This window comes from Diabrotica virgifera, chromosome 7, assembly GCF_917563875.1.
Source record: "Diabrotica virgifera virgifera chromosome 7, PGI_DIABVI_V3a".
Taxonomy (NCBI): Eukaryota; Metazoa; Arthropoda; class Insecta; order Coleoptera; family Chrysomelidae; genus Diabrotica; species Diabrotica virgifera.
The window spans coordinates 42,565,385-42,588,265 of NC_065449.1; the positions used below are offsets into that span (position 1 = coordinate 42,565,385).

General features: G+C 35.0%; 1 protein-coding gene across 1 annotated transcript; it reads left to right on the forward strand.

The window, feature by feature from the left end:
• The first annotated feature begins 1,889 nt into the window (after positions 1 to 1,889).
• LOC126888452 (uncharacterized) lies at positions 1,890 to 15,081 on the forward strand. Its single transcript, XM_050656765.1, has 2 exons — positions 1,890 to 2,056; positions 12,674 to 15,081. The coding sequence occupies exons 1-2, from the start codon at positions 2,027 to 2,029 to the stop codon at positions 12,998 to 13,000; spliced, it is 357 nt and encodes a 118-aa protein (XP_050512722.1). The 5' UTR covers positions 1,890 to 2,026; the 3' UTR covers positions 13,001 to 15,081.
• The last annotated feature ends 7,800 nt before the right edge of the window (positions 15,082 to 22,881 follow it).

Sequence of the window (22,881 nt, forward strand, 5' to 3'; positions counted from 1 at the left end):
CTCGACGAATCTCATTTTCTTCGGTTAACTCATTATCAACCTTGATTTTTGCTGTTTGTCCCCAATACAACCTGGATATAATATTAATGTCGCGACTGTCGATGTTTTTGCTTCTTAGGATTTCATACAGCTTTTGGTGCCTGACTTTATCGAAGGCCTTCTCAAAATCTATGAAACCTACGTAGAGGTCTTGGTTTACATCCAAACATCTTTGCATTAACACACTCAGACCAAACAAAGCTTCCCGTGTTCCCAGTCCACTTCTGAATCCAAACTGTGTGGCGCTTATATCCTCTTCTAGTTTATTAAATATTCTTTTGTGAGTTATTTTTAAAAATACTTTTAGTGTGTGGCTCATCAATGCTATAGTTCTGTGGTCTGAACACTCTCTGGCGTTATTCGTCTTCGGTATTGTGACCAAAGTAGAGGAGAGCCATTTCTTTGGTATGATGCCTGTTCTATAAATTGTGTTAAAGAAGTTCACTATTATTTCAAGTGTGTCGTCGTCTATAAGTTTCAACAATTCTACAGGAATTCCATCTGGTCCTGAAGCTTTACCCCCTTTACTGTTCCTTGTAGCATATTCTATCTCGCTTTTTAGGATTTGAGGCCCTGTTGTGCCGTCTACTGGTTCTGCCACTGCTATTTCTGGTCTTTCGTCTGCAAAAAGTTCTTCAATGTATTCTGTCCATCTTGCCAGTTTTTCATTTAAATCTGTAATTATTTTACCTTTTTTGTCTTTTACGATGGATGCTTGTTTCACTTTTTTCACTTGATGTCATAGCTATAAGCAAAAGAGAAATGATAGAAGCATTTTTAATGTTATAGAAAGAGCGGCACAAAACAGTGGCCTAAATTAACGAAATAAAAACCAAACACATGGAGGCCAGCAAATTGGCAGGCCAAAGAAACCTACAGAATCTCACAATAGGAGACTATAACATCGAAAGCGTAAAAATTTTTACATATCTAGGTTCACTAATTACCGCATATAAAAATGTCATCGAAGAAGTTAAGAGAAGAATACATATTGCTAATAAAACATATAATGGACTCATTAAACATCTAAGATCTAACAACATCACGAGAAAAACCAAAATGCAAAATATACAAAACCCTGATAAAACCGGTCCTTATATATGGATCAGAGACACGGACACTGTCGAAAAGCGATGAGAACTTATTAGGTACGTTTGAACGAAAAATCCTTAGACACATATACAAGGGGGTGAAAGAAAATGACGTATGGCGCAGAAGATATAATTTTGAACTATACGCAGCAAACTTATACGTCATAACATCCATAAAGATCGGACGTCTGCGCTGGATGGACCATGTTGAACGAATGTTGGAGATCGAAACACCAAAACATATAATAAAGCAAACACCAGTAGGGAGAAGGTCAAAGGGAAGACCCAAACGTAGATACATGGAACAAGTGGAACAAAATCTGAAAACACTTGAGATTACCCACTGGAAGAACAAAGCAAGGAACAGAACAGAATGGCGGAAAATCCTAGAACAAGCCAGGACCCAAAAAGGTTGTCGAGCTACTGATAATGATGATGAATACTGGTGGACTGCATATTTTATGCAGGTTCTATGAAAAATAAGAAAGAAGAAAATTTCTTCTTTCTTCTATTTAATATAATATTAAATATAGATAATATTATAGTTGATTGAAAATTGAAGCATAAAAAATCTCAACGTGGGTGTTTAACCACGTTAAGATTTTTTTAAATAAAAACAATGAACAAGCAAAAATAAGTTGTTTCACTAATTTTTGCTTGTTCATTGTTTTTATTTACAACCCAAACACTCATAATTTTTTAATTAAATTAATCAAAACTAATAAATCCAAATAGGAAATAATAGCACCGCATAAATATACTTTGGTGAAGTTTATATCTTTATTGGGATTAATCTGTTTATTATCTATATTGGTCTAGCTATAAAAGAAGACCAAAAACTGAACGACCATTAGATGGTTTTAAAGGTCAATCATTTAATAAATTCATAAAAGAAGATGCAGGTGTTCAGTTTTATCTCAATTCTGGTAAGCCATACATTAAATTATTTTCATTAATTTTGTTTTATATGTTTACATAATCATCATCATCTGTGACCACTGACCGCCCATGGAGGGCCATGGTCGCCCGTTGAGGTTTCTAGGCTCTAAGTCTAAAGTTTTACATGTTCTGGAGCCAAGCCACACGTATAACTATTCAAAACTTTAAACGTTATATTTAAAATTGTTACTTCCTAGTTTGCCTTTTTTGAGATCATTTCAGTGTCACGTATATTTTGTCCTCTTGACTATAGTCTAAGAGCTGGGAGCGGATTTTGTGCGTGATAAGTAATATGGAAAAACTATACGTGGATATGTTGAATTAGTTGTGTACATGACTTTCACCAACGGCAGGAAACCAGAGTGGGGGCCGAGGGTAGTTATAATGGGTCAAAGTCGCGGATTTTTGAAGTTATACTTCTTTACCGGCGATAGAGGGTGATTTTTTTATATGTTAAAACGTATCAGCCCGGCGCATGCGCATTATAACTTTGTTCTGATTGGATGTTCAAATGACATGTCAAAAATTATCCGATATGACAGCTGTGGTTTGGAGGTAAAGGTAAAGGTAAACAAATGTATAATATATTAGTTTTATTGTTGTGAGGACAGAAACAAAAAAGTTTATAATATTGTAGTGACTTTTAAATAGTTTTTAAAAGCAACAGGTACGTAATAATTGTTAATGTATCATGAGTATAAACCTACCTATTTGATCTGCCAAAATACATAGTATGTCATACTTTTATTTATATAATTTGATTACCATCAAAATTTCTATCAATATTCACCTAATATATTGTTTTTTACTCTATGTTTTGTTGTATTTTTTCAATTCTAAATCATTTCAATTCAAAATTAAAATAATTTGATCAATTTTCAAAATATCAAAATATCACAAGTTTAATCCGTTTAGTTAGTCGATCTTCGTAAATAATGACACATAGTGTCCGTGGCTAAGCGGAGAAGGCGAATGAATTCCAATACCAACCGCTCTTATCAGCGCTGGTTCGAGTCCCAATAGAAACTTTCTTTTTTGTTTTTTTTTAATACATTTTATGATTGCAAGTATATTTATTATATAATTGTATTTTCAGAAAATACGTATTTAGTTAAAAAAATTTTCGACAATTAATGTTCAGACATCATTTGTGGCTTGTTTAATGTGTTTGCGTGTGTTTTATTCTTTTATTATTTTAATTTTTGGCACTGTTCTAATAAAAATGTTTGAGAAGTAGTAAGTATAAATTAGTTTAATATTTAAACAAAATATAAATAAAAAGTATATTAATTTCGTTTAAATCATATAATAGAAGTATAACTTCTTACGTGCGTACAAAGTACACACACATTCATTTTTTTTTTATTTTTTTTATGAAGGTCATGATCGAAATAATGCACCAAAATTTGGGAATATCTAGGTCATGACATACCTAAGTAAAATCTCTAGGGGCGCAACACTGCGTGGCCGATAAAGGGGTGGGGGTAGGGGTGAATTAAAAATATAAGGGGCTTTTTGCGACGTTCGTGATTGAGATAGTGCACCAAAATTTGGGTATAAGTAGACCATGACATAAGTAAATAAAATCCCCAGAGCCGGAAACCAGAGTGGGGGAGGAAGGTAGTTATAAGGGGTCAAAATCCCATTTTTTTTATTTTTTTTTTGTGACGCTCATGATCGAGATCATGAGTGCATCAAAATTTGGTAATAAATAGGTGATGATGTAATTAAGTAAAAATCTCCAGGAGTGGAACACTGCGGGCCGACAAAGGGGTGGGGCAGGGGTGAACATAAAATAATGTAAGGGGTTTTTTGCGACGTTCGTGATTGAGATAGTGCACCAAAATTTGGGAATAAGTAGACCATGACATAACTAAGTAATATCCCCAGAGGCGGAAACCAGAGTAGCAGACGAGGGTAGTTATAAGGGGTAATATTCGCGGCTTTTATAATTTTTTTGTGGCGCTCATGCTGGAGATAGTGCACCAAAATTTGGGAGTAAGTAGGTCATGACGTAACTAAGTAAAATCTCCAGGGGCGGAACGCTGCTTGGGGTACAAAGGAGTGGTAGGCAGGGGTGAGTATAAAAATATATGGTGGTTTTTTGCCGTTCGTGATCGAGATAGTGCACCAAAATTTGGGAATAAGTAGATCATGACATTACTAAGTAAAATCTCCAGGGGCGGAACGCTGCGTGGGGACAAATGTTCTGCCAGGTCACAAAAAATAATACACACTGCAATTTTGACCCCTTAAAACTACCCTCATCCCCAACTCTGGTTTCCGGCTCTGGGGATTTTACTTAGCTAAGTTATGGTCTACTTATTCCCAAATTTTGGTGCACTATTTCAATCTAGAACGTCGCAAAAAACCCCTTATATTTTTTATATTCACACCTACCCCCACCCCTTTATCGGCCACGCAGCGTTCCACCCCTGGAGATTAAACTTATTTACCTCATGACCTATTTATTTCCAAATTTTGGTGCACTATCTCGATCATGAGCGTCACAAAAAAAATAATAAAAACGGAGAATTTGACCCCTTATAACTACCCCCGTCCCCCACCTCGGGTTTCCGGATCTGAGGATTTTGCTTATTTATGTTATGGTCTATATATTCCCAAATTTTGGAGCACTCTCTCAATCACGAACATCGCAAAAAACCCATATATTTTTTGTATTCACCCCCGCCCCATCCCTTTGTCGGCAACGCAGCGTGCCACCCCTGGAGATTTTACTTAGTTACGTCATGACCTACTTATTCCTAAATTTTGGTGCACTATCTCGATCATGAGCGTCACAAAAAAAAATAATAAAAACGGCGAATTTGACCCCTTATAACTACCCTGGTCCCCCACGCTGGTTTCCGGCTCTGGGGATTTTACTTAGTAATGTCATGGTCTACTTATTCCCAAATTTTGGTCCACTATCTCAATCACGAACGTTGCCAAAAAACTCTTTATATTTTTTATATTCATCCCTACCCCCACCCCTTTGTCGGCCACGCAGCGTTCCGCCCCTAGAGATTTTACTTAGTTACGTCATGACCTACTTAATCCCAAATTTTGGTGCACTATCTCTATCATGAGCGTGACTTTGACCCCTTATAACTACCCTCGGCCCCCACTCTGGTTTTCGGCTGTTGGTGAAAGTCATGTACACAACTAATTCAACATGTCCCCGTATAGTGTTTACATATTACTTATCACATCACGCACAAAATCCGCTTCTATATCTCCGACTACTATAATAGTGGATCATGTTTTTCTTTCAGTTGCTTGTTTTTCCCATTCTTGTATTCCCAGTTCTTTTCAATACTGGTTATAGTATCATATATATCCATCTCTTTCTTGGTCTTGTACCTACCTCTCTGGTCTGTTCCGATGTGTTCTTCATATTTTAACATTTCTTTGGTTTTCGTATCACATTGTGGGGTCTTGTTATTGTTCATGATTTTATTACGTCTTTTATTTCTGCTTCTGTTGGTGCATATTGGTCCGCTTTTAATCTTAGCTCTTCTATTTCGTAATGTTCATTTGGTTTATTCAATAGTTCTTTTTTGTCCTTGGATAATTTTGTTCTTGGATGGGATATCCTTATAGAATAGATCTATATCACTATTTTGTTCATGTCCTTGTTTTTTCTAATCCTAGATGTTTTTCTAATTTCTGCTTTCTTGCAATATATTCTTTGGTTTATTCCGTACTTTTGGTACTTTGGTTCAGCATTTTAAGCATAGCTTGGTTTTTTGTTAGCCTCCGACAGTCTTTGTCATACAATCTTTTTTGGCTAGGTTCTTTACTTTCCTCCACTAGTTCTTTTGCTGCTATTATAACTGCTTTCTTTAAAATCCTCCACTTATCTACGATATTTATGATCTGATTTTTATTTACTTTATTATATTGTTTAATTATATTTTCTATTTTGTTTTCATATCTTGCTCTTTTTCCATTATAGGCTATTGCTTATGTATTTTAGAAAGAAACTACAACGTTAACGGATTTTTATTGTTTCATATAGTCAATGGACCTCTAAGTATAAAAAAACCGCGGACTGCTACCATTTAAAGTTGTGCATTTTTGAGAAAGGGGTGAATTAGTCCCTAGGCACAGGGCGAATTAGGGTGAGTTCTATGCACGTTTGAACTCCGCCAATGCCTGGTCCCAAGTCCAGGATGAGAAAGGAGGAGGGTTGTGCGTTGGGCTAACAACCCAACCACGTAAAAAATATTTTGTTATGCAATCGTCAAGATGCCTCGGAACTTGACTGAATAAAACGATGACGACAAACAAGTGCTATGGAAATGGATACGAGAAAGGTCATACAGGGTGTTTCATTAATAATTTTCCATATATTAACTGGAGAAACCTTAGCACAAAATACGAAGATTTACCCTAAAACACCTAAATAAAATGTGGTTCCTTACTAAATTACAGGGTGTTTTATCTAAAAATTTTAAAAGTATTTTTGCTCAGCATTTCAAAACTATTCGACGTATCCTTTTCATACTTGAAAGGAAGTATAGGTACTATACAAGCTACTAAATTATTTTAAACAAACGTTTATGGCTATTACCAGAGGCGTACGACGGGGGAAAGTGGATGGTTGACCCTTTCCAAATTCTACGCCACTGGCGAAATTGCTATTTTAGTTCAATTTTTGGATTCTCCAATACTTTCTATGAAAATAATATACTCTTTATTCGTAACGATAAAGTCATTATTTTTCGAGATATTTGAAGTTAAAAATGAAACGACACGGTTATTTTGATCTGTGTATTGCGTCGCTTCATTTTTAATTTCAAATATCTCGAAAACTAATCATTTTATCGTTACCAATTAAGAGTATATTATTTACGTAGAAAGTATTGTAGAATCTAAATATGGCACTAAAATAGTAATTCCTTCAGTGGCGTAGAATTTGAGAAGGGTCAACCATCCACCATCCCCTGTCGTACGCCTCTGGTAGTAGCTAGAAACGTTTTTTTATCATAATTTAGTAGGGTATCTAGTAGTTGCACTTTCTGCCAAGTATGAAAAGGATACGTCGAATAGTTTTAAAATGCTGAGCAAAAATAATTTTTAAATTTTTGGATAAAACACCCTGTAACTCAGTAAGGAACCACATTTTATTTAAGTGTTTTAGGTTAAATCTTCGTATTTTGTGCTAGGGTTTCTCCAGTTACTATATGGACAATTACTAATGAAACACCCTGTATATATGGGCTGCTGGAATGTAAGAACTATGTATGAGATCGGCAAAACTAATCAGGTAGCTGCTGAGATGGACAAAAACAAAATAGAAATCCTAGGAATAAGCGAGGTAAGGTGGAAAGGATGTGGAAAAACGAGACTACAAAATGGAAAAACAATCTTATTCTCGGGACATACACAGAAAACTGCCAAACATGAGGGCGGAGTGGCCATAATGCTGGGAAAAAACGCAGCACAAGCATTGATATATTAGGAGGGTGTGATAGATAGGATTATAGTAGCAAGGTTTAAAACAAGATTTCGCAACCTCTCAATAATAAATGTTTATGCTCCCACCAACGACAAAGAACTGGTAGTGAAAGAAGAATTTTACGAGCAACTGCAAGCTGTATATGATAGAATGGAGGCAAATAATAAAAGTCATCTCTTAATAATGATGGGGGATATAAACGCCAAAATAGGTGGAGAAAATGAGGGAAAAGAGTTTGTAATGGGTAGGAAAGATTTAGGAGAAATAAATGAAAATGGTGAAATATTTACTGACTTCTGTGCCCAAAACAACTTAATGATTGGCGGAAGTATCTTTCCACACAAGCGCATACACAAGATAACGTGGATTTCCCCAGGAGGTGAAGTACAAAACCAAATAGACCACATTACAATAAATAGACGATGGAGGAAATCACTACTGGATGTAACATCTATGAGAGGGGCAGATGTAGGGTCCGATCATGTATTAGTGAGAGCGAAATTTACAGTTAAGCTGCGAGCAGCAGCAAAGAGAACGCCGAATAGAGAAAAATACAATATTCACTGGATCAGAGATGGAAATGACGTACAGAATGAATTCAGAGAGCGAATGCAGAATAATTGGAGAACAGTCGGCGACATAGAAGAAACCACTGTTGAGGAACTCTGGAACAAGTATAAAGAGACGATAAAGAAAACGGCAGTGGAAACAGTTGGCTACAAGAAAAACAGTAACAAACCCTGGATGGCAAAAACAACATGGGACAAGATACAAGAACGTAAATGAATTAAAGTCAAGCTACTAGGAATGAAAGACGACGATGAGAAGCAACGATTAGAACAGAAATACTGGGAAAAAAATAAAGAAGTCAAAAGAAGCGCAAGAAATGACAAGAGATCATACCACAACGGACTCATTAATGAAGCTGAAAATGCGGCAAGAGAAAACGATCTAAAAAAATTGTATGACGTCACAAGAACCTTGACAAGAACAAGCCGAAATAGTACCACTAAAATAAAAGATAAAGATGGTGTCGTACTAAAAACAGAACAACAAATTCTTACTAGATGGACGGAATATTTCAAAGAAATGTATGAAGAACAGAAGATAATAAACGAAATAGAAGAGGAACCTAACAGACAACCAATGAACATGAGCACCGATGAATTCACCCATGAAGAGATAAAAGATGCAATTAAACAATTAAAAAGAGGAAAAGCTGCCGGAATAGACAATATCCCTGCTGAGTTAATCAAAGCAGACATCGAAACGTCCACCGATATACTGTACACACTTTTAAATAAAATTTGGAGAACCGAAGAGCTACCCAGAGAATGGACGCAAGGCTTAATTGTAAAAATTCCTAAGAAGGGCGACATATCCAAATGTGAAAATTGGAGGCCGATCACCTTGCTATGCACAACAAGCAAAATAGTGACCCGAATCATGCTTGAAAGAATGCAGAAGGAATTTGATAAAGTTATAAGAGAAAACCAAGCTGGATTCCGGGCACCAAGATCCTGCATTGACCATATTTGTACGATGAGAACGATTATAGAGCAATCATTAGAGTGGCAGAATAAGCTATATGTGAACTTTATAGACTTCGAGAAAGCGTTTGATCGTGTAGATCGCAAAGCCTTATGGAAATTGCTAGAGAAATACGGAATGCCTCCCAAGTATATCAGAATTATAAAACTGTTCTACGAAGGGTGCACAGCACGCATAGTCCATGAAGGCAAGTTAGCAGAACAAATAGATATTTGTACAGGAGTAAGGCAAGGCTGTGTGCTCTCTCCATCCTTATTCCTGATAGTAATCGACTGGATCATGTCTAAGGCTACTAGTAATAAGACTGGAATAAGATGAAATGTTTTTAACCAACTTGAGGACTTGGAATTTGCAGATGACATATGCCTTTTAACAGAAAAAAGACAACACATGCAACGCAAAACTGAAAAAGTAGCAGAGGCAGGGAAGAAGGTCGGACTTAACATAAACGTCAGAAAAACTAAGATAATGAAAATAAATACACCAAGAGAAATGGGAATATCTCTGGGAGGCACGGAATTAGAAACGGTAGAGAAATTTAACTACTTGGGCAGTATTTTGAACAACAAAGGAGGGACGGAGGAGGACGTAAAACGGAGAATAGGAACGGACATTCAATATACTAAGGAAAATGTGGTCTTCACGTGAGATGACAAGTAAAACCAAGATAAGATTATTCAACAGCAACGTGAAGACTATGTTATTATACAAGTGTTTATGCAATGACAGATGCAAGTGTTTATAAATAAATGCCTAAGGAAGATTCTTAACATTTACTGGCCAAACCGCATATCAAACCAAGAATTATGGACAAGAACTAACCAGGTACCTATATCTAAGACAATATACAAAAGGAAATGGAGTTGGATGGGGCACACACTAAGAAGACCTGATACAGACATAGCGAGGCAAGCCCTAGAATACACACCACATGGCAAGAGAAGACCAGGTAGACCCGTAGAAACGTGGAAAAGAAGTGTGGACAAAGAAATAAGTGCTATTGGGAAAACCTTGGCAGAAATAAAGATTAGTGCAAAGGATAGGACAGAATGGAGGCATACAGTTGACGCCCTATACTCCGTATGGAGTGAAGAGGAATAAGTAAGTAAGTATGCAAGTTTGGTACAAACACGCCTACAGGAAAAATTTTCCAGGTTAAATTTACTATCGAAATATCACATTTTCAAGTCAAAAATATTTTTTTTACAAAAATATATTCAAAAGAAAAGCAAGAAAAAAACACGAAAGGTAGCATTTTTGTTTCTTGCCCTGTAACTTTTTTCCACGGGGATATAGGTAGAGGCATTGCTTCACAGAAAAAAAACTTCCGCCCTTCCTCTTTAAAATGAAGTTTGGTGTAAGTCTGCATGATTTATAGTTTCCAAAATATAATTTTGCCACTCACAACAATTTTGGGCCATTTTCCTTGTTGCTTCGCAAGCATTGTTCTGTAACTTTTTTACGCAGCTTTTAGGGGAGTGCATATAGATCTTCACTTCGGAAAAAATCCAACACTTTTTGTAATTTCATTAAGAAATGTTTAATAAACAACATAGCAAAAAGTTCTACTCGAGAAGTGGGTGCTTGATTTTTATTAAACAAATGAACTACGAAATTAGACGATTTTTTTTTAAATAACTGCGAATATAAATTTTAGAAGAAAACTGACTTGACCATTGAAAAACTCAGAAAATTTTACAAAAAAAAACTTATTTAAAGAATTTTCTAAAATTAAATCTGTACAGTTCACCAAATATAGCTGAAAGTGTGAAAACGCGTGACGATCATGATGCGCATTCGTCAAACGACGGACCTCGCACTCGCACTGACGCACGGTCCAGATCGTTTGTATGTGCGTTCTTACTTCATTGTTAGCGCAGGATTTGTTCATTGTAAAATTTTTAAACTGGCCGTTAGGACAGGTGGCCGATGTTGGCAGATGGCCGTTAACACAGGTTTTACAGTACAGTAAAATTTGTCAGTAACGGCCACTAAAAATGAAAGAACTATTGGCCGATATAGAAACGTGGACGGTATTGCCAGTTTTTGTAGTCTACATATAATTGGTTTGGGAAATTTTTAAACTGGCCGTTAGGACAGGTGGCCGATGTTGGCAGGTGGCTGTTAACACAGGTTTTTTTAATAAAATTGTTAGAAATATATATTTTCGATATAAAAAGTAGATAAAAATAGTAAAAAATAAAAATTTGTTTTAAATTCGTATTTTGAGATAGAATCTCACACGCGACTATCGACGTTACAGAAGTGAGCGCGACTACTCCCGGGTTAAAAAAAAGTCAACAACGTTTTTTTTCAAAAATCCGCCATTTTTCTTTTCGTATTAAAAGAGATATAAAAAATTCAATCCATTCAGACAAAACTTTTACTAAAGTAAAACATTTCAGCGAAAACCGCATATTTCCATCTTGAACCGTTTAGAAGTTATAGGCAGTTAAAATGGGGGAAAAATATAAGTGGAAACCCGGTATAGTAGATAATTAAAATAAAAAAATTTTAAAGCTAAAAAAGCTATTTCTGCAAAAAATAGATCTAGAATTTTTTTTTCTTTTGCAAGTATGTCAAAAACTACCAGGAACACGAACATCGAAAAATAATTTCAAAATTTTATTTCATGGCGATGTTATTAAAAAGAAGTTTTAAACAAACTACACCAATTTTCAAACACCATTTTGAAGCGGTGTTCAACTGAAATTTTGATTTGTCAATACATCTGTAGAAAATATTAAAAGCAAAAAAATGAGACCTTAAAAACTTGTATACTTTATCGGCAACAACCGCGTTTTTGCAATTGAAAAATGGCAATTTTTTATAAACAAATTAAGTATCTCATAAACTACTTAGTATTTATTAACCAACTTTTTTTCGGTTTATACTAGTACTATAGCGCAACTTTCTCTGCAAAACAAAATGTTTTATAGTGTTTATTTATAATGTAAATAATATTTTTTTGGAAATTTGTTTTTCAATTTTGATTTACAATTATTTAAATAAATTAAGGGTCAAATTTAATTTAGTTAAGTCTTATATAAAAGATTGCTTCTTCAGCTTTGCAGAAAAAAATGTAAAGACCTTAATAAATCACAAATTACCGCAGCGGTTAAAAAAGTAAATTTTATGCAAAAATTACCAATTTTTAATTATTTAAACAATGATCCCCTCATATGAATCATACACCTTCTCGAAAATATCTTTTGTTTGGACCTAAACTTTGATAAAAAAATTATTCCAACCTGTACGGAATTACATTTTGATTTTATTTTATTTTATTGGGCTATTAGTCATTCTATCGATTTCTTGAGTTATTCTTAAAAAATATGTTCCAAATTCTAGAAGGAATGGTATGCATCCCAGGGCAAAAGCTAACGTTCGCACCATGTCACTTTTGTTTCTTGAGATGTCCTCTAACTATTCATCAATTTTCATAAAAATCGATGAAGGCTCGACGAATTTGGAGGTAAAACCATTCAGTGTCTGTACTGTTATTATGTAGTTTGAATGATATTTATAACCTACATAGTTTAGTTTCTGTGTTAAATTTTATCTTATATTAATATTTATCTGCTTTTAGTTGCTGTTTGGCATGTGGAGTGCTTTTCCTCAACCCAACAGCGTAAGTGCAACCCCACTACCAATAGACTGGAATACTTTTCAAGTAACTGGTTGTGTAGGTTGTTTTCTACCAGCCTCTACTTATGCCACATTCAAACCAATCTCCACTACAACCAAACGCTACCATTTTACAGATAATGTACACACATGGTACACATTCAAACGAACCTCCAAAACAACCAAAGGCTACTATCTTACAGATATTGTACGATGGTACACATTCAAACCAATCTCCACTACAACCAAAGGCTACTATTTTACAGATAAGATAGGATGGTATGTATAGGTGATCCTGATGCCTGAGGAAGAGTGATCAACTAGTAGGACACAATATAGGGTGTTTGGTAGCGAATGGGCCATAGCTTAACCTTAGATTCATGAGTTTAAAATAGGTCGATATGAGCTAACTTACTTTAGTACTAAAATTTATATTAATCGAAACATAAGGTGTCAAAGTTAAAAAAACCTCCGTTGATCAAATTTCGTGTCGTTATCCCATGACTGTCGGAAAATATTCAAGAATAAATAAAATAAATCTTAACTTTGACACACTATATTTCGGTTATTATCAATTTTCGTAAACTGTAAGTTAGCTTAATAGCCCAATAAATGACCGTTTTGGAGTGTAATTTTCAGGGGCAACTTCGAATTGCATGAAAATTTGGATTTAGGTTTTACGTACCCTCCACTTCAAAGTTGAATTTGTGCCGTTGGTTGCTTTTACTTGGGGGGCGATAGTCACCCCTTCTCGTGGGGTGAAAAATCTGTGTTTAAAATAAGCCCGGAAATGGATAAATTGACAGATTATGAGCAACTTTCGTTCTATAAAGTTTTTTACGTAAGTCAATACTTTTCGAGTTATTCACGATTGAAAATGTTGATTTTTCGACAAAAAAAAGTACGCTTTCAGAAGGTTTTTCTCAAATAACTCAAAAAGTAAATATTTTATCAAAAAAAATATTCTTATCAAAAGTGTAGCTTATAAAAAAACAAAAGAAATAGTGTATCAGTTAAGTATATAAATTGAGTACAAGCAAAGTTGTAGCTCATGAAAAATACGTTATTATTCGTCTAATTCCAAATCGAATAATTCAACGCAAAATCACCGAAAATTTAAGCACTTTTCGGGAAAAGCTTAATAACATTCTTAAGTTATCTAAAAAAATATTTATATTTGTTTTTTGTAAAAGTTTCTAGCACCAAAAATAAACGAGTTAGGCTGAAAAAAAGTTGACTTTTTTGAAAAGTATTAGTGATAAGAAAAATCTTAAAGAGTAAAAAAATGTAGGTATTGCTAATATTAATATGCTAGTTTCATTGTATTTTTCCGCAAGACAAAAATTGGTTAAGATATGACTGTTCAAAATTTGCATACACTCGTTATTAGTGACCCGTTCTAGTTTTTTCAACTATAAGCCTTTCAAAAATAAGCACTTTAAACCGGTGAGACTGACAGATCATATAAAAAATAGATAATTAAGTAAATTGTTTTTAAAGCGGTAGCGATTAATTTCATTTGGGGAGCTAAACACAGGGAGATTTTCATTTTTTTTACCAAAAAAAAAGAGGGCCAACTTTTATTTTGAGCGTAACTTGGTTATTTTTTTGCTAGAAAATTTTATAAACAATTAAAATAAAGATTTTTATAAACACTTTAAAAAAGTTTAAATGGGTTTTTCCCGAAAAGTGCTTAAATTTTCGGTGATTTCACCTTGAAATATTCGATTTGGAATTGGACGAATAAGAATGTATTTTTCATGAGCTACAACTTTGTTTTTACTCAATTGATAGACTTTACTGATACACCATTTTTTTAGGTTTTTTATAAGCTACACTTTTGCTAAGATTATTTTTTTCGGTCAAATATTTACTTTTTGAGTTATTTGCGAAAAACCGTCTGAAAACGTAGTTTTTTTTGTCGAAAATAAACATTTTCAATCGCAAATAACTCGAAAAGTGTTGACTTACATAAAAGAGCAAAAGTTACTTAGAATCAGTAAATTTATCCATTTCCGGTTTTATCTTGAACGTATGTTTTTTCACCCCCGAGAAAGAGTGACTGTCACCCCCCACGTAAAAGCAACCAACGGCACAATTTCAACTTTAAAGTGGAGGGTAAGTAGAACCTAAAACCAAATTTTCATGCAATTCGGAGTTGCCCCTGAAAATTACACGGTATCGCCGTATTTCCCGTTCATTTACTGGGCTATAAATCGACCTATTTTAACTTTAGGAATGTAAGGTTAACCTATGGCCCATTCGTTACCAAACACCCTGTATATTGCTATTATTTGATTTGTATTTTCCCATGAATTATCTATTATTTTAATTATAGCACGGGATTATCATAAATGTTGTATCTAAAAATACTTGAGTTTTATTTTCCAAAAACAAAACTTATTCTACTCTGTGGTTCCACAGTAGAAAAATTGTCATTTGAGTGCTAGCTCATTTAAAATGTTATTCAATTCCCTATTCAGTAATATAAACATTAACATGATTAATTATACAGGGTGTCCAAAAAAAAATTTTTAATTAAATTAATTGAGAGAAAAAGAAGAATGTATGTAATTTATTTAATTCAAATACATTCTACTGCTGTCAAAAAACAGAAATAAATGTTTATTGAACTAATAAATATCACCTTTTCTTAAATTCAATGTTCAATCTGCCATGGCAGATGGGTGGCAGATTTTCTTGGAATCCTTCACACACAATGCTCTTTATTAATATACTTTATACATATATCATTTTGTGCACGTTATTATTACCCATGCATGGACACCAAAAGCGATTTCCAAGTGCAACGCCTGTAGCCAAAAAAAAACAAATAAAATGGGGGGTTGAAAAAAAATTTTTTTTTGCTTTTTGATCCATATGGGCATGTGCTTCATCAATAGTGTTTTTCAAAAATATATATGGTTATTGCAACATCCCTGCGGAAACCACCCCTATTCTTGAAAATATACTGCAGAAACTACCCCTATTCTTGAAAATATACTGCAGAAACTACCCCTATCCCTTGGCGAGCATGTTTTTACGATTTTCTCATTGCCTATGCATTATTTTTAAACAAAACTTATATAAGGTTAAAGACCACTATTTACTCTAAAAATTAGGTTCTATTCATTTTTTTCGTATAAGCAACCGTTACGGCACGGTGCACAGTGTTCAAAATTGAAGGAAACGTGATCCAAAGTCCAAAAAAAATAAATCTGAGAATTCCGAAATTAAGGGGTTTGTTTGTATTACTCATGATGCAACTTCTCAGCAAAAATTGATTTTTTAAGTTTGTTAGGGCCAGATGTATTAATGATCAAAAGTACAAAATTCAATATAATTGTATACATCAAATTTAAATCCTCAGAATGTGCCTTTTACTTTGATTATTACTTCATTTATGTGGATAGCTAATATAAAAGTAATTATTTGAGATAAAAATACATACTTGAAGGATTAAAATGATATAGTTAGCTTCACGGAAAGGTGATTATAATGTTGATATAATCGGTTGTCTAAAAACCTATACAATTTTTGATAATATTAATGTTTGACAGCGTATTACTTTTATTGCGCCATCTTGTGCCACGTTAAATCCTATATGAAAGATTACAATGTAAGGCATAAAAAATATATATAACACAAACTGCGCAAAACTGCGCAACTGAGTACATGGCGCATTGCATCGAGCGCTGCGCGCGTTTATTCTGAATTAATTGCACTTGTACGTATTATTTACATGTATGTCAAACACATGATATTTGTTGGGGTTGCGAAAAGAGATTTTAGTTTTGATGAAGTAGTATTTTTCCTTAATAGAGAACATTGTACGTTAGATTTCTAAATAGCTATATTAGCAATTTATGGAAGTTACACTTCTTTAGGCGCGATTGGGAAAAAGGTTGGGATTTGGGGTAAATGTAAATGTGTGCGAATTCATCAACAATTGTTAGCTCTACGCGCAGATACGTTATAGGGTTTTTCAACGCTTCTCATTTGTTTCGAGCTTCCGTCATAATCTGTCGCATACTCCTCACACCTAACGATAAATTTACTCGTTTTCGAGATATTTGAACTTATAACGGCACAGATATTTTGAATAATGTATTGTGTCGCTTAATTTTAAAATATCTCGAAAACTTATGATTTTATCATTAATAATGAATAATATACTCTTCAGTCTTAACGATAAAATCATTGGTAATATAGATATTTGAAGTTTAAAATTAAGCGGCACAATAACTACATTAATTAAATATCTGTGCCGTTACCTGTTTAACTTCAAATATCTCGAAAACTGATGACTTTTCTTTGAAAACTGATGTTAATTACATAGATAATATTGGAGAATCTAAAAATTGTGCTAAAATGGCATTTCCGTCAGTAGCGTAGAAATTGGGAAGGGTCAGCCATTCACTGTCCCCTGTCGTACGCCTCTGGTAGTAGCCAGAAACGATTTTTTAACATTATTTTATAGGGTGTACAGTACCCACACTTTTTGCCAAGTATGAAAAGGAGACGTCAAATAGTTTTAAACCACTGAGCCAAAATATTTTTTAAATTTTTAAATAAAACACCCTCTAACTCTGTAACGAGCCACATTTTATTTAAGTGATTTGGGTTAAATCCTAATATTTTGAGGTCTAAAATCTATAAATCAAAGATTGGACATTCTTAATGAAACACCCTGTATAACGATATTTTTTAAGTAATTCACCCCCTATTGAAGGCATGAAAACTAAAAAAAAGACCCCTGTTATATACTCGTTATACGGTATAATACCTCAAATATTCCCAAGTTTTTAGCCGGATCACTTTTACAGTTTAAACAAATTTAGTTTCGATCACGTTTTGACCAATTTTGAACACTGTGCGGTGGCGCCTAAACCTTAGATATGCTTTGGCGGGCTTCAGTTTTTTGTTTTTTTTTTTTCACCTGTTCGTTTTATTTAGTATTTATGTAAAATAAAACAACACAGTGTAACCTACAAAATTATGACCTATGCAAATTTTACATTCTTTGGTGGCCCAAAATAAATTTTTGCATATTTTCGCCACCTACACGCCTTATCTAATAATAAAACACTGAAAACGTTTGTTTTCTATACCTCCACAGAATTTATTATAACTAAGTGACTACAGCTGTTTCGGCAGAGTGCCTTTCTTAAGTAATATAGTTTACAATGTGTTTGCCTTTTAAGTCTTCAACTGAAGAGGTTGAGGAGTGGGGAGCTGTTTGTCTCGAGTTGGTCATTCAGAATTATATCTGTATTTTTCAGTTTATTAATTTCCATAGATTCTAAAAAAGATAGCTTAAGGCTTTTATTTTGAATATGCAGAATTTGAAACCCTTCATTGAAAGAATGATTATGATCTAGAAGGTGAAGTGCGTATGTAGAAGTGTCTGTTTTTCTATTGTTGAATGCCCTTTTGTGTTCTGCTATCCGTTTGTCAAAAGTTCTGCCAGTTTGACCGATGTACGTTTTCGGACAGTCACCACACGTTAGTTTGTACACGTTTGTAGTTTGTACAAACTAACGTGTGGTGACTGTCCAAAAACGTGCATCGGTCAATCTGGCAGAACTTTTGACAAACGGATAGCAGAACACAAAAGGGCATTCAACAATAGATAAACAGACTCTTCTACATACGCACTTCACCTTCTAGATCATAATCATTCTTTCAATGAAGGGTTTTAAATTCTGCATATCCAAAATAAAGGCCTTAAGCTATCTTTTTTACAATCTATGGAAATTAATAAAACTAAAAATACAGATATAATTCTGAATGACCAACTCGAGACAAACAGCTCCCCACTCCTCAACCTCTTCAGTTGAAGACTTAAAAAGGCAAACACATTGTAAACTATATCACTTGAGAAAGGCACTCTGCCGAAACAGCTGTAGTCACTTAGTTATAATAAATTCTGTGGAAGTATAGAAAACAAACGTTTTCAGTGTTTTATTATTAGATAAAATGAACTTCCATCAAGTAACGGTCGAATCCATCAATTACCTACACGCCTTTTATTGCATTAATACTACCTTAATAGCACAATATTCACCCTTAAGTGGTCGCTAAGCAGCGGCGGATACAGCGAGGGCTGATGGGGGTCGATCACCCCCCCCTCTCAAACCAAGTGATATATTTAAAGATTATAATAATATTGATTTATTTTTATAGAAATACTTATATTATATTATTATTTTTATAAGAATGGCGTACTCTTTATGCATTAGCGACAGTGGCGGATCCATCATCGTTAAGAGGGGGTGCCAATTGGCTAAATTTTTATAAAAATAAATGAATATTTTTATAATCTTTAAATATATCACTTGGTTTGAGAGGGGGGGGGGTGATCGCCACCATCACCCCGCCCTGGATCCTCCACTGCTTAGCGACCACTTAAGGGTGAATATTGTTCTATTAAGGTAGCATTAATACAATAAAAGCGTGTAGGTTGCGAAAATATGCAAAAATTTATTTTGGGCCACCACTGTGGCTTTGGGGCGCAAAGAATAACATTAGGGTGCATACCTTATAATTTGTAAGTTAAACTGTGTTGTTTTATTTTACATAAGTACTTTATTAACCCGGGAGTAGTCGCGCTCACTTCTGTAACGTGAATAGTCGCGTGTTAGATTCTATCTCACAATACGAATTTAAATAAGAATTTATAACAAATTTTTATTTTATAGTATTTTTATTTACTTGTTATGTTAAAAATGTTATTTCTAACAATTAATAAAGCTAATTGGCTCTCCCCAAAGCCATAACTTCCACAAAAAGAAGAAGAAGAAAAAAAAATCCTACGCATTACGACACCCTTTCTCGAGGCACTTAGGAAATTTTTTTAAAATTGCAAAATTTTTCATTAAGTTATCGCGAAAAAAGATAAAATGTGAGATTCTATCTAACGGCGCGACTACTCGCGGGTTAATAAAAGGAACAGGTGACGAAAAAAAAAACAAAAACTGGAGCCTGCCAAAACATATCTGAGGTTTACGGTGCCACTGTGCCGTAACGGTTGCTTATACAAAAAATATGAATATGACCTAATTTTTAGAGTAAATAGTGGTCCTTAACGTCGTATAAGTTTTGTTTAGAAAGAATGCAAAGGTAATGATAAAATCGTAAAAACATGCTCGCCAAGGGATAGGGGTAGTTTCTGCAGTATATTTTCAAGGATAGGGGTGGTTTCCGTAGGGATGTTGCAATAAACATATAAATTTTTAAAAAACAATATTGATGAAGCATATGCCCATATGGATCAAAAAGCAAACAAAAAATTTTTTTTTTCAATTCACAATTTTATTTAATTTTTTTCTACAGGGGTTGCACTAGGAAATCGATTTGACGATAAGGACACGAGGTCTGAAGGAAGGAGGAACGACAAATTAGCAGCAATACGCGATGTGTGGGATCAAGTCAATCAAAACTTTCAGAAATACTATTTACCAGGAAAAAACATAACAGTAGATAAGCAACTTGTTATACGTATCGAGGTAGGTGTCCTTTCAAGCAGTATATGCCTTTAAACCAGAGAAGTATGGCATGAAAATATGTCAAATCCTTTAGGTAGATCGCACCCTCAAGGTCGACAGCATACTATAGTAGCACCTTTTATTAATCTAGACAATTTAATTTTAACTTTAGTAAAAAATGAAAAAATAATATTAGAAATTATTATCCAGATTTAGCCATACGGCTCACACTCCCTCTGAGGGGAAAATTGACTCATCTCAGATCCCTACGGTATCAGAAGGATTGAGCTCTGGTGGGACTCTTTCCGTGTTATCGAGCCCTAGGTGACTTGGAATGCAGGTGTATCTCCCAAAAATTTTCTTACACTTCTGGCCGTCGCAAGTAGTACAGCTTTCTGCATGGTCTTATAAATATGTTCATTGAGACCCAGCTTTTTTATGCTTTCGAGGAGGGTCTTCGGAATGACTCCAGTAGTAGACATAACAATAGATATCTTCTGGGTACTTTGCATTCTCCATTGTCTCCGTATTTGAATTTCCAGATCTCTATACTTGGCGATCTTTTCAGTAAATTTACTACGTAGATTATTGTTGCTAGGTATCGCCACATCAATTAGTGTTGTTTGTCTTGTTAATTTATTAACTAGTACGAGATCTGGTCTATTATGTGCCACTGTTTGGTCTGTGAGCACACTGCGGTCCCAGTATAGCTTGTAGTTGCCATCCTCAAGCATACTCTCAGGAGCGTATTGATAATATGGGAGATAGTCCGTTTGGAGAAGTCCCAGCTTGTTAGCTATCTCTTGATGAAGGATTTTTCCCACTGCGTCATGCCGTTCCTTGTATTCAGTTGCAGCAAATGCCTGGCAGCCCCCTGTAATATGTTGGATGGTTTCTTGGGCTTGACATCCATATCGGCATCTGTCGTTTTGAACCTGAGGGTCTTTGACGATATATTTCAGGTAATTTCTGGTTGGTATAACCTGATCCTGGATGGCCAGTAATGAACCCTCCGTTTCAGGGAACATCTTTCCTGATGTCAACCAATAGTTCGACGCTGTATTGTCGACATTGTCTTGGCTAACCTCATTGGGATGTCGCCCGTGCAGAGGTTTACCCATCCAGGTGCGCAGTTTTTCGTCCTTAGTAAGGTGGTTTATGCGCATTTCTGGTTCCCTCAGTTTGATCGGTGTTGTGTCATCTACTGCGCAGATTGCGCGGTGTAGAGTAGATGTCTCAGCCTGCATCTGAAAATAAGTTCTTAAATTAGCAATCTGTTTATCTAATTGCTCACCTATATCCATAAGTCCTCTTCCTCCTAAATACCGGGGTAATGTCGTTCGTTCTACTGCACTTTTAGGATGATGTTTTTGTGCCTTTGTGAGGTGTGTTCGTACTTTTCGCTGAAGATTTTCTATATCCGTTTTTGTCCACTTAACAATACCAAATGAATAGCTAAGCGCGGAACAAGCGTAGGTGTTTAGTGCCTTAAACAAATTTTTACTGTTAAGCTGTGAACGAAGCAGCTGTTTTACCCTTCGTATAAACTCAGTAGTTATCTCAGTTTTCATTTGCTTATGGTCAATTTTCCGCGCCTGCTTTACCCCAAGATATTTGTACATATCATTTTCACCCATGGCCTCGATGTTCTGGCCATTTTGCATATCGAATCCACCGGGCTGTACCTTCCCTCTGACTATATTCAAAACACGGCACTTGTCTAGTCCGAAGTGCATACTAATATCATTAGAGAATGTTTCTGCAGTTTTTAGCATCTGTTCTAGGTGTTCTCGAGTGGAAGCCATTAATTTTAAATCATCCATATACAACAGATGATTGAGCTTCGCTACCACAGTATTATTATTTCTAATGCTAAAACCTGAGTCAGTGGAGTTTAATAGCTGGGAAAGGGGGTTCAAAGCTAAGCAGAACCACAATGGACTCAACGAGTCTCCTTGAAACAGGCCCCGGTTGATTGCGATATTTTCGGTTTCGATATTGTTTTTACCAGGTATTTGGAGGTGAATTTTAGTCTTCCATTCTCTCATTATATGACTTAAAAAGGTCACTATGTTATCATCGACTTTGTATATTTTCAATATATCTATAAGCCATTCATGCGGTACTGAATCAAAGGCCTTTTTATAGTCAATAAAGGCAGTAAAAAGGTTCCTTTTTTTAGTGTATGCCTGGTTAGAAATGACTGAGTCGATGATAAGCTGTTCTTTGCAACCCATGGAACCCTTAGCGCATCCTTTCTGTTGGGCTCTATGATATTGTTTAGAGCACAGTGTTGGTAGATACGCCGGGTTACACAGGATGTGACTAATTTATACAAAGTTGGAAGACAAGTAATTGGGCGGTACTTGGATGGATCTTGGGTGTTATTTTGACCCTTGGGTATTAAATAAGTAGTTCCCTGAGTTAGAAATGATGGTAATTCCTGCGGATTAGAAATAACATGATTAATTAATGTTGATAAGCACTCATGAATACTCCAAAACTTTTTAAGCCAGAAGTTCTGAACTCCGTCTGGTCCAGGAGATTTCCAGTTATGAAGCTCTTTGATGACATTTGAGACTTCTTCAGTCGTGAGTGGTTCGTAGTTAGCAGTGACGTAGTGGTGACAGTTGTGCGTCGTATCTTCTATCCAGCCAGCATTGTTGTTAAAAGCAGCTGGTGT

What these genes read in the sequence shown, in the direction of transcription:
- LOC126888452 (XM_050656765.1), top strand. Translation starts at nt 2,027, where the DNA reads ATGCAGGTGTTCAGTTTTATCTCAATTCTG. An exon ending in TCAGTTTTATCTCAATTCTG is followed by an intron (nt 2,057 to 12,673) that starts GTAAGCCATACA and finishes ATCTGCTTTTAG; the next exon opens with TTGCTGTTTGGCATGTGGAG.